This window comes from Symphodus melops (genome assembly GCF_947650265.1).
Source record: "Symphodus melops genome assembly, chromosome: 7".
In the NCBI taxonomy this organism is placed as follows: domain Eukaryota; kingdom Metazoa; phylum Chordata; class Actinopteri; order Labriformes; family Labridae; genus Symphodus; species Symphodus melops.
In genome coordinates, this window is record NC_136697.1 from 3,488,626 (window position 1) to 3,503,819 (window position 15,194).

Sequence of the window (15,194 nt, forward strand, 5' to 3'; positions counted from 1 at the left end):
ATAGCAGCACAAACAACTGAATACAGTTCATTACAGATACATAACAAAGAACGCAGAATACACTTTGGTAAGTTTCAGAACCAAGACTGTCAGACTCCTGCATTGAATTGATCTTTGATGAGGAATAAACTGTTATCAGTTTAAGTGGATGAGTCAACTGTTGTCCAAAGGATTCTTTAAACCCACTGTGAAGAACTCAATGAGAATTGATTTGGTAAATAATAAATGGACCTGAGCTTATATAATGCTTTTCTAGTCTCCTCAAATGTGTTTACACCGCAGGTCACACCACAAGTTCACAATGATGGCAAAGGTTGCTAACATCAGCAGTAACTACTCCCATTCATACACATTCATACGAGGCAGACGAAGCAGCGGGAGGAAATTGGGGTAAAGTATCGCATGGGGATCAAACCCGCAACCTTCCTGTGGAGAGACAACAGACTCTACCAAATGAAAAGCCTAAAATACTGCATTTCACTGATGAGCCATTCATCACATTCTGCATAAACAAATTAAAACCTCAGTAAAAAGTATTTAAATGAGCTAATCTTTGCCTTAATCTGCTGATTAAAGCTCCAGGAGTTCAATGTGAACTTGATGAGTTTGTGTTTGTTTGTAATCATTAATCCACCAAGATACTTTTCAAATGTTACTTCTTGCAGATTATTAAATGAGACTGACTATTAGACCATAAAACTGGGACATATGAACAGTTATTCCAGCTGATGGATAAAGATCGTTTCCCTGACTCTATAAAAACAAAGTATTCACTTCAATAAGGAAACTGTTGCTGAAACTGAATCAATTTCAGCAACACTTTTCAGCAGTCCTGAGAGTTACATTAGTAAATGTATTGATTGTTAACCTGCGACAGGCTAACAGGCTAATGGACAGGCTCTGTCTGAAGGACTGACTGTTCACACTGTGACCAAATATCCACAAAGACAGGAGCTGAAATATATCTCCAGGCTCCAACTGAACCAGATCAATCAGATGTGATTTATTATGAGAGAAAGAGAGAGCGAGGCAGGGGGGGGGGGGGGGGAAGAGAGAGAGAGAGAGAGAGAGAGAGAGAGAGAGCAAGGCATGGAGGGAGAGAGAGAGAAAGAGCAATGTGGGGAAGGAGAGAGAGAGAGAGCAAGGCAGGGAGGGAGAGAGAGAGAGAGAGCAAGGCAGGGAGGGAGAGAGAGAGAAAGAGAGAGAGAGGCAGAGAGGGAGAGCGCGAGGCAGATAGAGAGAGAAAGAGAAAGGGGGAGAGATACAGTAGAGAGGGTGAGAAAGAAAGAGACACAATCAATTTCAATAAAGTTTCTTTAATTGAATTGAGATGTGGAGTGGTTCAGAGGAGGAACAATTATGTCTCTCTTCACCTTTTCCGTTTCCTGTTCAGACTTGTTGCCCTCTCTGGGGGTGTTTGGTTCAGTCAGCGAGTACCTGTCAGATATAAAATACATGTTGTCACAGTCTTCTTATTTAGCCTCCAACATTCCTCCTGATGTTTCTGACTGAAGCTGTTCTCAGGTTTAGGAGCTGTAGTGAACGTTTACTGGAGGCTTCAACAGAAAGATGAGTGAATGATTCGACTCGACGGGATGACAGACCGGACCTGGAGACATCAGCTGGTCAGACAGCAGAGGATTTTTTTTTTTTTTTTTAGCATACCCTTTATATATACGTGTGTGTTTGTGAACTGCTGATTAAATGGTTAATGGACGTGCTAATCTAGTCTTCTGACTAATTAGAGCGCTTTTTTACACCGCAGGTCACCCCTACACATTCAAACCCTGATGTGGTGAGACCATCAGATGTAACTTATCCCAATTGTTTGCATTTAAACGCCATCAACAAAACAGCAGGAGCAAATCAGGGTTAAGTGCCTTGCCCAAGGACACATCAGACATGCTGCTGCAGCAGCTGGGGATCAAACCCTTGACCTTCTGGTTGAGATACAATGACTCTACAAACAGAGCCCTGCCGCTCAGAGTCATTGAGTTCAACATTTTTAACATCACCAGGCAATTAATCCTGTTTTAACTTTAATTTGGTCTCCTAGTTCCCACGATCATGAAAACAAGATGATGAAGATTAAATGATTACTTCGCTGTTTGGACTAAAGGTTTTATCATGTGCGTTAAATGTTTCAAAATGTGTGCCACTATATTTTGCATTTATTATATATTATAATTTTAAAGTTCCCATATTCTTCTTTTTCTGGTTTTATTTGCTTTTTCCCGATGTATATGTTTAGGCACATCTATGAGAAAAAATTCAAAGTCTGCGGAAACGCAGCTTCTCCTTCTGCCTCATGTTAGCAGTAGCATTAGCCGCATGAAACGCTCGGTCTCTGGCCAACCTCGTTGAAAATGTGGAGTGTGTTTTTTTTATTAATTGATTCTCTTGGTGGGGGATTCCAGTCCCTCCAGGACTTTATGAGGGATTGTTGCGGCCTAAAATGTCTGATTTCGCAGCAGCTTTTCCAAAAAATTGCAACGCATGTTGTGATGTTTTTAGCTGTTTTTTGCAATTCACGTGTCCTTGAGAGTCAGACAGCTGCTCTACTTGTGTGTCTTCGCCTCATTCTGCAGTCAGAACCCTCTCCTTAATGGTGGGCTTGAAGTCATAGGTCCAGTGGGTGACTGTGTGTGATTGATGCACACATAAAGAAGCTGTTTCATGCTCTTTTCAGATATAACTGAATGTGTTATGGAGGAGTCGGTGTCAAGCAGAGAGCAGTTATGAGATTAGTTGGGGCTTTGGAGGCATTCATATCATTTCCTCTGTGTTAAGATTTAAAGGTTGATGATTGACAAAAGTTGAAATCTTTCTACTCGTTCATCCTCCTTTCCTTTCTTTGCTTTCTTCTCTCTCTTTTTTCTTTTAAGATCCAGGAAACTCTTCTTCCTCTGTAAAGGCCAGCAGCAAAGACCCTCCGATGCAGAAGAAGAATCACAGCTCCAGCAATCTTTTCTGTAACCCCGGTGCGATTCCTCACTCCTCCAGCACCTTACCTCGAAGCTACACCTCCTCCGCCTCAGGAACCAGAGAGAGCCAGGCGAAGATGAAGGATGTGGAGAGGAAGAAGGAGGTGTTTCTGGACATCCTTCGGCAGAAGTACCCTCACCATGCAGCCATCATCATGGGACACCAGGTGAACGAGCAGATTACTTTAAAAGCGCTCTGAATGATACACAATTAATAAAACATCATCGGTCTCAATTCTTCTGAAAAAAAAAAGAAAAAAGCTTTTGTCATGACCCCGTTTTCCAAGTTTGATCTTAAACTTGTTTGTGCAGTAAAGGTTACCTTAAATGTAATAATCAGAGGATGAAAATGAGTTTATGAAAGTGTAGGAGGTGTGTGTGTGTGTGTGTGTGTGTGTGTGTGTGTGTGTGTGTGTGTGTGTGTGTGTGTGTGTGTGTCTGTAGTAAGTTTGTTATCATAAACAGACTGTTGTCAGACTGGTAGAGCCAGCATTATTTGCAGAGGTGGAGCTGTGTTGTAACAGCAGACACAGAGACACACACAAACACACAGACGCACACACACACACAGTCAGGTCCACAGAAAGAGGAGATTCTATTGGACTTTTTATGACACTCAAACATCCAGAACAGCAAACGTTGAACAGAGGAAACTTTTTTGTATTCACAGCCTCATTTCAACTTCAGTTAGCCTCGTAGCTTAGCTTAGCTTAGCTGTGTGTTGAAGTTGGCAGCAGCAGTCCACCTGCAGCCTCCTCCAGGTAAGCTTGTTTAACCTGTTTCAAACTAACTAACAGATCCCCTGGTTTCTGTTTATATTCTTCTTTAGTTCACACACTGTTGTTTCCAACCAGCAGTGTTTAAAGTGCTTATTAATATAACTGAATGTAAGGAAAGTGCTCACTTTGAGTTTGAAGAAAGAGCTGCAGGCTGTTCATGTGTTCACCTGCTGCTCGGCTCCGCAGAGAGCGCCCTGTTCACTTCTGAACACTCAATATGCCAAAGCAACATTTCAACAGGATGTGTTGATGGAAGTGTTTCAGCCCACTCTTCTGTTCAGCGTCAATGTTTAGTTGTTTCTGCAGAATCACTTTGCAGCAGCATTCAGAAGAAGCATACACTGTTTAATTAGGAAGTTACATTTTCATGTCATGGAAGAAAAGAAATGATTGTGTTTGTTCGCCTGGTGATGGCATCATGAAGTCTCCCTCACACCTTTATTTATACCTGTGACTGCATGTCACACAATCTTTTATAAAGGAGCATGAAAAGTTACCCAGTGCTTTTGAGAAAACATAAAAAGAAGATTAACGTGTCGTTAAGTAAACACAGCGAAGCAAAGTGAGCCTCGCTATGGTAAACAAAATGGTAAAAAGTTACCTGAAACTTGTTTCAACTTGCATATAAACTTTAAGGTGAGCTGCTTTTCGAGCGTCTGAACATTAAAAACATATAAAGACATTAAATGAAGAGTGTGATGACACTTCATTAAAATGTCAACACTGATCCCCGCCTTTGTGACGTCACCTGTGTGTCTTATTAATCAATCCATTCCTGTTTTTATAACGCATCATCTTAACAAAGGTCAGCTCAGTCTAGTTTATTTACACCCTGTGGGCTCCCATACTGTCCGTGTAGTGAACTGTGCAGTGTCACCCTTATCAAATCAAATCAAAGTTTATTTCTATAAAACAACCTTGGTTGACCAAAGTGCTGAGCAGGCAACAACAAAAAACACTTTAAAAACAGTAAAACAATAAAAAATACAATAAATAGGAGCATGAATAAAAAATGTGAAGATGTCAGGCTCAGCTTGTATTAAAGGCCGGAACATGTGGGATGATCGCATCGCTCTGACAGGAGCGAGGACCTGAGAGATGAATAATCTTTGATCAGACCGATAAGTGATAATAAAAACACAAGTTTATCATTGGATCAAGATGTGACTGAAAAAGGAGAATAACATTAAAAAGACAAAATCCAAACTTTAACAATCAGTGTTTTCAGATCAATATTTCTTTATTTAACATCATGTAAATAATAATAATTTACTTAGCTCCTACTTTTACACACGTTTACTTTCATTACTGGCCTTGTAGATACAAATCTGTCTGATGTGTTTGTCTGTCTCTTCGTCTCTGTCCTCGTCTCCTCACACGTCTCTTCATCGTCAGTCTGCTTCTGAAAGATGTTTTTTCCTCTCCGCTGTAACTTTTCTGAAGACGTCTCAGTGATGGATTCATGTTGGGTCTGTAGATGATATAACAAAGATTAAGGTCTTTTATGAAGTGTCGAAGTGTAACATTTGTTATAAATTGCCACGTCATAAATTCAGATTGATTGATGAGCATAGACAACATTACACTTTTTTTTTAACCTCTTTCTGTACCTGCCTCTTTTAACCCCAAATTGCTCCCGCTGCTTCGTCATGTTTATAAATGGGATGAGTTACTTCTGACAACAGCCTGTTGACTGTAGCCGCTGTATGAGCGACACTGCTCCGCTGCAGGTTTTATTATTTACCTGATCAGACGCTCTCTGCTCATGAAAACAAATGGAGAAAGATGCTGGTCCATCAAGAGAAAGAGGTCTCTAACGTCAGGGTGTGATGTGTGACGTTCAGTGTAAAAGCACCTTGAGTAGCCAGAAGAAATGTACAAGCTCAAGTCCATTTACTATTTACAGCACTCGTGGGTTTACAGAACGTGTCTCTCATTGTCAGAATGATAAAGACTGCACCATGAATGTTCAGAGTCTAAAGATTACATCAGTGATATCTAAAATCAAACACACACAACAGTCTGTCGATCTATGATGGTTTGTGTCTGCTGGTGTCAGCTCCTCCTCTCAGCCAATCACAAGAGGACGACCACTTCTTTTCGCTCTGACACTTCAGCTCCACACTGCGCACAAAAGATGAAAAGAAAGGAAGGAATCTGTCGCTGGAATTTAAACCACTCTGATTATCAGTCTGATCTGAGATCCAGTCACAGCGGAAAGATGTGACATCACTAAAAACCATCATCAGTTGTTTTCAACACGACAAGTGAAGTCCTCTAAATCATATCAGCTCTGTAATCAGAAATCAGAGCTTATAACTATCAGTGTGTGTGTGTGTGTGTGTGTGTGTGTGTGCGTGTGTGTGTGTGTGTGAGAAAGAGGAATGTACAGCAGTGTTTCGTGTGTGTGCCTAAAGGAGTCTGTCTTTAACAAGCTGTAACCTTCAGGATAAATAAAGTCAACGCTGAAGTCCAAACAACTGTAGTTCCTCGAGTGTCCACTTGAGGCTCTCCACAAACCCCCAGAAGTGAAAATGCTCATTTTGACTGCAGATATGAACATGTTCGGTCTGATTTTATAACCCTTTCTTTGTGATATTTTGAAGGATGAGAGTTGTGTGTAATTACAGCCTGGTGGACTCGTGGGGCTTCATTCACAAATACACGTGTAGAAATGTTCTCACCGCCCTGCGTATGTCAGTGAATCAGAATAGTTCTGAATGGACAGGTACATGACCTTCTCTTGCTGTGTCAGCGAGCGTCATGATGAGGGCTGGAGTGGTATGAAAATGTGTTGAAGGTGGCCACCTAACCGTGTCATATTCACACTTATCTACACAGTTATCTTACGGGATATTATCAGATGAACAGCAGGTGAGAATAAATGTTTTCATAGAAAAAATTATTAATAACTAGTTTTAAAGCCACCTGTCCACTTACTGACGGAAACTAAAAAAACTGGCACCACAATGTTAATCAATAATATATAATCCATAAATGACCAGATCACTGAGCTATGAACCAATCGTTACCGGAGAAGACGGCTTGATATTGGACAGTATGGGGCGCCACAGGATGAGCTCTAAAACCAGGAAGTAAGTTAGCTTATCGATTGCTTCAAACTCTTCATGAGTTGGTGGTTGGATGACTGAAATAAGGTCTGTGGTGACCTCAGGCCCGACACGTTGTTCTCTTGTTGTTGTCTGACATTAAACACGTCAGTGAATACACTTGTGAACTATGATGTTTCACGTGTCCTTGAAATGGTTGCTAACAAGTGGCTGAATGAGACGTTAAACGTTATCTCTGTTTGAAGTTATAATCAGACACACGGTCTCCTGCAGCTTTCATTGTTGGGTTAATAAACTATTGATTAGGCTACGGTTTCTCTAAACTGGTTAGCTTGTGGGAGACATCCAGAGACATCCTGAGTGCTGACGTCGAAGCCACACGACCATGTTCACTTGTAGCATGACATTAGCGCTTCACTTCTGATGATAAACATCATTAAAGTGGTGTTCATTTCTGAAGATTATCTTTCTGAAGCAAACAGGAAAGCATCATAAACGTGTGTTTGGCTCTCAGGTTGGTTCCTTGGTATGTATTGAAAGTGCATCAACCCTCAGTGGAGGAATACGGACGCTATGTTGGCTGCATTTGGAGCGGAAGCGGTTTGATGCAAATTCGCGACAATAGGCGTCAGGGGGTTAATAATAATACAGAATATTAATCATAATGAAGGACTGTGTGTGTTAGTGTGTTCTGAGCAGAGGTGTAAGGAGGTCAGAGGTGATCTGATGACATCAGGCAGCTCGTAGCTTCAGGCTCCGAGTGAGAGACGCTTCGTCACCTCCACTTTTTATCTCAGCAGACTTAACACCATTTAACATCTAAACAGTAAAACCATAAAACCCATCGTTAATCATAGCAGCTCATAGTGTGCTGCTAACGTGAACTGTAAGTCTTACAGGTGGTATTGTTACAGCACAGAGAACAAACACAGACGACAAACAAACAGCATGAACAGGAGTGTCTGTCTGTGAGGAGGAAGCTGAGCAGCTCCTTCCCTCAGGCTGTCACACCTGAAGTCACTCTGGAACATACCATCACTGTGAGTGGACAGAAACATTGTCGGAGCCAAACTATTTGTTTGGTATGTATTTTCATTTGGTTACGTGTGTGTAGTCCCTCTACTGGGCACAATGTGGAGCCTGAGTGTTTTTAATCGAGGCTCCAGCTGTGTTTGTTGTATTGAATAGACATTGTGTTTTGTCTTATTTATTTTTCCATAAGTTGTTTAAGAATAAATGGATCAAACATACAAATCACATCAACAGGCTGGTCCACATTCATTCCTAAACAATATTGGATTTGTTCAAATTGGTCATTGCATACATATACATATCTATATTTAATGTAAATGATCGACCTAAGCACATTTTTAATGTAAATACTGTAAAAAAAACAACCTCATGTAAATGATCATCTGTCACATAACATAACATAACATTTTTTATCATCATGGTTCTTCAGCCTCTTTTGCACTTCTCACCACTGTTTCTTATTTAGTCTTTGCTTATTATGTTTACATAATGAGGCAGCTGAGTGCTTTATTGAAAAGTTTCACGAGCAGCTCAGCTCAACCACGCCACGCCTGTCATTCCTGTGAACTCACACGTTCTGCTCCACATCCAGAATCACACGAATCCTGTGGGCATGACTACATCATCTGAGCATCAGACATGTGTAAAGACATCTCGTGCAAACAATGAACTAACTAACTGTATCCATGCTGCTATCGTACGCAATCAGGACGTTAATGTCACAACACGTTTTCACCAGCTGACACCAACAGAAGCTTTAGGGGCCGTGTCCACAGACAAGCCTGTTTTCAACACCAGAGCTCTTGGAGCCCAACGCTCATTAATGTCATCTCATGATAACCTTCTTCTTCTCATGTCAGACAATGGCGGAGGAGACGACCATGAATGCCTTTGCAGAGGTTTAAATATAAGTTATTTACTGAGCCTTACGACATGAAGTCTGTCGTTGCTGAGTTCTGTCCAAACACATGCTGCTGTTCAGTCACCTTGTTTAGGTCACTCAAACTAAAAACCCTGGTGCAGACCTGTTGGACAGATGTGAATACAAACCATCGAACTCGGACTAAACATTTGGACCGACACCCAGCAGAGGAGATGGTCTCGGTTGGCTTCCTAACCAACCCTGGTGGACCGGACTTCAGTCTGACCCAGTTCTAAAAATCGTACGTCTTTTTTGACCAGGCTCCCGTTGCCTCGAGCATTATGGGAGATCATTGTTGTTGTTTGCTTCAGCACAAATGGCTTGCTGATAGCATGCCGTAGCAGGCACACATTGAGCTCTCCTTTGCAGCTTTCTTGTGGCACGTCTTCGTCGTAGTCAAATGATAAACACTGCATCTTAAAACTGACTCGTGCTGCTCAAAATGTTCTGCAAACGTTTGTGACTGGACCGAATCAATACCAGGACGAGTTCTTGGTATTGATTCTTGGTACACATTCTTGGTCTCTTGTGAAAAGTGCAAAGAGAAAACAAACCACACCAACATTGTTTTTAGTCCGGACCAAAGAAATCCAACTAAAGGACTCTCTCTCTCTCTCTCTCTTTCTGTCTCTCTCTCTCTCTCTCTCTCTCCCTCCCTCTCTCTCTCTCTCTCTTTCTGTCTCTCTCTCTCTCTCTCTCTCTCCCTCCCTCTCTCTCTCTCTCTCTTTCTGTCTCTCTCTCTCTCTCTCTCTCTCTCTCTCTCTCTCTCTCTCTCTTCAGCCTGGGAGTACCTGGTCCTCTGACAGCGCCCCCTCAGCTGGAGGGCTGGTCCCGAAGGAACAGCTGGACCCTCAGGAGACCATGTCTGACACAGACCTGCCCTCCCCCTCTGCCCCCTTCACACGGGGCTGCAAGAGCAGATCCAGTCTGCCTGTGGGGAGGTCAGGAGGTCACACAGGAGAGCGGCCGCACGGTGGGTTCACACACAGCGGCCATGCTCTGGGGTGTCATGTAAAGCTTGTGTCAGAGACTGACTCCCTCTCTGCTTGTGCTCAGGCGTGGTGTACCTGCAGTATGGGGAGGAGACGAAACAGGTGAGGATGCCGTCTGAGATGAGCACTGAGGACTCTCTGCACGCTCTCTTTGTTACCGCCTTCCCCCATCAGCTCACCGTGAAGATGCTGCAGTCTCCCAATGTGGCAATCTACATCAAAGACAGCAGCAGAAACTTCTACTACGAGCTCGATGACATCAGGTGAGTCCCACCATGACATAGGATCACAAAGTTAATAATCATTTATACTTTATTAATGCTGCGAGGGGCAATTCAGTTTTACACTGTTTAACACACACACACACACACACACACACACACACACACACACACACACACACACACACAGGATCCAAGTGACATGCATTAATGGAGAGATCTCAGGGGGGTGAGGGGGGCCTCCCACAGCATGCCTTGCTCAAGGGCAGTGCTCAGGAAGTGGACTCGCACTAACCTTTGTATTGATTTCTCTGCAGAGAAAAGAGATAGACACTCCTGGGTGTGAGTAATGTGGTAGAGAGAGAGAGAGAGGGCTGCTTCATGGAGTCTCTTGCAGATCTCTCTGCCCATGTTGCCAATGATTGGTTTATAAGCAGCTGCAGGGGCGTCTGTCCAGGATGCCATCAGAGGATGTTTTTGCTGCAACCTAAAAAACCATAGCATGAACCCCCTCAGTGAAAGACATGAGTAGAACAGGAGTGTTCAGAGGCTGTGGAGGGGAAAGTCAGGCTTTACTCCTCATCCTCTTTTTTCTCTCATGTAGGCAGATTATTCTTCATCATTTTTATTTGTTGACTTGACAACAACTTGACATTGACAAACTTTGCAAACAGCAATAATGCATGAGACCCTCAGCAGATGGGACCCCTCAGGGAGGCTTTTTGTTTGTATTGTCTTTGCAAAAGTTGGGATGAGGGGTGTTTTAAGAACGTTTATCCTTTTATTAGTATTTTACAGTTGTGTCATGAAGAAAACAGTGGTGGGAAAGGCCTGAGGGGAATGAGCAAGGCAGCTTCAATGCACCAGATAAAACTTCCAACACTCACCGATGGACTCGAATGACTTGGCTGCCACATGAAGTTTCTCCTGCAGGGTGGATTAGCTCAACCGTAGAGATGAGGAGGAAACCTCTGCAGGGATCCTCCTTCACTTTTAAAAGGCCAATAGATGTGACATAATATCTGATCAGGACCCCTCTGGGCACTTCTGACTGGAGGTTACAATGTGGCCAACATCATCTCCTTTAACATTGGATAGAACGCACCACGGTGTTCATGTTCTTTTGTCTGCATCAGATATGAACAGCTGGCTCGTAGTAGTCCATCTTCAGTAGATGGTCGCTTCGCCTCAGCAGACGTACGTCACACATGAGCGTGAGCGCAGTCAGAGTGTTTGGATTCCCTCATTCCCTCTCCACTCTCCCTTTTTACTCCAAACATTTCTTTGACCTCGTGACATCTTCTATCGAGGAAAAGGGGCTCCGAGAATTTTTTTTTATTTGTAATGCAGAGCGCGAGCGCTGTAACACAGGTCAAAGGTCAGAGCAACAAGAACATTATATGATATAGTAGAATCACCTGCTCTGAGAGATGGATGCTGTCCAGCCTCAGCTGAGCATGGTTGTGTTTGAACAGCAGCACTCAGGGATTATGTTCCTAAATATAAAGATGTGTGAAGGGTGACTCTACGTGTAGCATCAGCGTCTCTTTGTTCGCCTCCAGTTTAACAGCCTCTCTCTCTCTCTCTCTCTCTCTCTCTCTCTCTCTCTCTCTCTCTCTCTGTCTGTGTCACTGTGTTATTTTTGCTTTCAGAAACATCTCGTCACACTCCTGTCTCAAGGTTTATCATAAAGACCCGGCACACATATTCAACCGCCATGCCAGACCTGCAAAGACGGAGGGGAGGGTGAGTCACACCGTGTGCTTCATTCAGTCACGTTAACATCATCCCACACTCGACTCAATCTGAGCTTTTAACTTCACCATATTACAACAAAGACAAGGTGTGTGTGTGTGTGTGTGTGTGTGTGGGGGGGGGGGGGGGGGGGAGGGGGGGGGGTTATGTGAATGCTCCATGCAAAGAGGCTGCAGTCCTACAAGCAGAAGGGTTTAATTCTGATCAATGGCTCATTTACTGCATGTCAGTCCCCCCTCTCTCTCTCTCTCTCTCTCTCTCCTCCCCCCCCCCCCCCCCCCCCCTCTCTCTCTCTCTCTCTCTCTCTCTCTGTCCACTGTCCTGTCTCTCCAGTGAAGGTACAGAAAGCCAAAACTGAAATATTATTTGGTTGGAGCAGCTTCAGGTGTGCAGTCTTAGTCATTGACCACATTCTACATAAACATTTTTTAAATTCATGAACAGCTCTAATACACATCGCACTGTCCGTCACACAGCAGTCTGATTGGTTCTTCTGCAGGCCGTGTTGTGACACGCTCACAGATCGACGCCCTGTTTACTTAAAGCATTGAGTAGTTATACACACACACACACACACACACACACACCTGATCATCACTGACTGTGTGCACGCTCAGGTAAGAGAGGACTGATGTGTACATTTACTAATCTATACTGAATGTATGTGTGCATGTTTAGGCCCTGTGTGTGTGTGTGTGTGTGTGTGTGTGTGTGTGTGTGTGTGTGTGTGTGTGTGTGTGTAGGTGTGTGTGTGTGTGTGTGTGTGTTCGTTTACTGTACATAGAGTACTAGACTTCACATGCAGTAAAATCTCTCCCTGGTTTTAAATGTCTGACTCTTCACTACTGTTCTTATTGTTTTTTAGGGAACTTGTAGCTCTTTGAGATTTTCTTTGAAATGTAATGTGTGTTATAAATAATATGCATTATTATTATAAAATGAATTAGACCGTGCAAGGCGTATAATGTACTATAGTGCAAACTATACATTGTAATGTACAGTACAAATGTTCTACTGTTCTGGTAACAGTAGTTACATTACTCCTGAACATACTGGGAATAGAAACGTGTTTGAGAGCTTTTGTGTTACATAAAAAAACACTGTTGTGACTCGCTGCACTGGGAGAGAAGCAGCATTAGTGCAGAGGTCTTTGTTTTTCACCACAAAAGGAAAAAAGGGATTATTTTTCCCAGTAACAAATGACTTTAATAAAAAAGAAACTAAACTATGAATGGAATAACTAACCAATAAAGCTCTACTGTGACATGCAGTGCACACAGTATTATACTGTAACATACAGTGCACGCAGCATTATACTGTAACATACAGTGCACACAGTATTATACTGTAACATACAGTGCACGCAGCATTATACTGTAACATACAGTGCACGCAGCATTATACTGTAACATGCAGTGTATGCAGCATTATACTGTAACATACAGTGCACACAGCATTATACTGTAACATACAGTGCACGCAGCATTATACTGTAACATACAGTGCACACAGCATTATACTGTAACATACAGTGCACACAGCATTATACTGTAACATACAGTGCACACAGCATTATACTGTAACATACAGTGCACACAGCATTATACTGTAACATACAGTGCACGCAGTATTATACTGTAACATGCAGTGCACACAGTATTATACTGTGACATACAGTGCACACAGTATTATACTGTAACATACAGTGCACACAGCATTATACTGTAACATACAGTGTATGCAGCATTATACTGTAACATACAGTGTATGCAGCATTACACTGTAACATACAGTGCACACAGCATTATACTGTAACATACAGTGCACACAGTATTATACTGTAACATACAGTGCACACAGCATTATACTGTAACATACAGTGCACACAGCATTATACTGTAACATACAGTGCATGCAGCATTATACTGTAACATACAGTGTATGCAGCATTATACTGTAACATACAGTGTATGCAGCATTACACTGTAACATACAGTGCACACAGCATTATACTGTAACATACAGTGCACACAGTATTATACTGTAACATACAGTGCACACAGCATTATACTGTAACATACAGTGCACACAGCATTATACTGTAACATACAGTGCACACAGCATTATACTGTAACATGCAGTGCACACAGTATTATACTGTAACATGCAGTGCACGCAGCATTATACTGTAACATACAGTGCACGCAGCATTATACTGTAACATACAGTGCACACAGCATTATACTGTAACATACAGTGCACACAGCATTATACTGTAACATACAGTGCACGCAGTATTATACTGTAACATGCAGTGCACACAGTATTATACTGTAACATACAGTGCACACAGTATTATACTGTAACATACAGTGCACACAGCATTATACTGTAACATACAGTGCACGCAGCATTATACTGTAACATACAGTGCACGCAGTATTATACTGTAACATACAGTGCACACAGCATTATACTGTAACATACAGTGCACACAGTATTATACTGTAACATACAGTGCACACAGTATTATACTGTAACATACAGTGCACACAGCATTATACTGTAACATACAGTGCACACAGTATTATACTGTAACATACAGTGCACACAGCATTATACTGTAACATACAGTGCACACAGTATTATACTGTAACATACAGTGCACACAGTATTATACTGTAACATACAGTGTATGCAGCATTATACTGTAACATACAGTGCACACAGCATTATACTGTAACATACAGTGCACACAGCATTATACTGTAACATACAGTGTATGCAGCATTATACTGTAACATACAGTGCAGACAGCATTATACTGTAACATGCAGTGTATGCAGCATTATACTGTAACATACAGTGCATGCAGCATTATACTGTAACATACAGTGTATGCAGCATTATACTGTAACATACAGTGCATGCAGCATTATACTGTAACATACAGTGCACACAGTATTATACTGTAACATACAGTGCAGGCAGCATTATACTGTAACATACAGTGCACACAGCATTATACTGTAACATACAGTGTATGCAGCATTATACTGTAACATACAGTGCACACAGTATTATACTGTAACATACAGTGCACGCAGCATTACATTACAGTGTACTGTATGTTACAGTACAGTAGTAGTACATGTGCTATAGTCTAGCCTACATCCAACTTAAAATAAGTTCTTGGCCAGTTCCCTGAGAAACTATCAAACATGACTCGGATAATGACATGTTTTTCTTCAGATGTTCAAATAAAGGTGTGCGACTTGAACACAACAGGAACATGGAGAGACCACTCCTTCTGATTAAACTGTCAAACTGGATCTGTGGGCCGACATGTTTCGACGTGCTCGCTGAGGAGGAGGAAACAAACTAAATGATTTTCAGTTAGTCAGTCACCTTGTAACCAATTTGGTTTCAGCTTATAGG

At 42.2% G+C, this 15,194-nt stretch overlaps 1 protein-coding gene across 1 annotated transcript in view; it reads left to right on the top strand.

Moving 5' to 3' along the window:
* The window catches only part of LOC306827171 (uncharacterized protein), a 55,071-nt gene that overhangs the window by 13,538 nt on the left and 26,339 nt on the right, over positions 1-15,194 (top strand). Inside the window, exons 2-5 of the mRNA XM_079348840.1 lie at positions 2,886-3,151; positions 9,569-9,761; positions 9,845-10,043; positions 11,654-11,747. Of these exons, the coding sequence (XP_079204966.1) occupies positions 2,886-3,151; positions 9,569-9,761; positions 9,845-10,043; positions 11,654-11,747 (752 nt within the window). The remainder of the gene's footprint in view (positions 1-2,885; positions 3,152-9,568; positions 9,762-9,844; positions 10,044-11,653; positions 11,748-15,194) is intronic.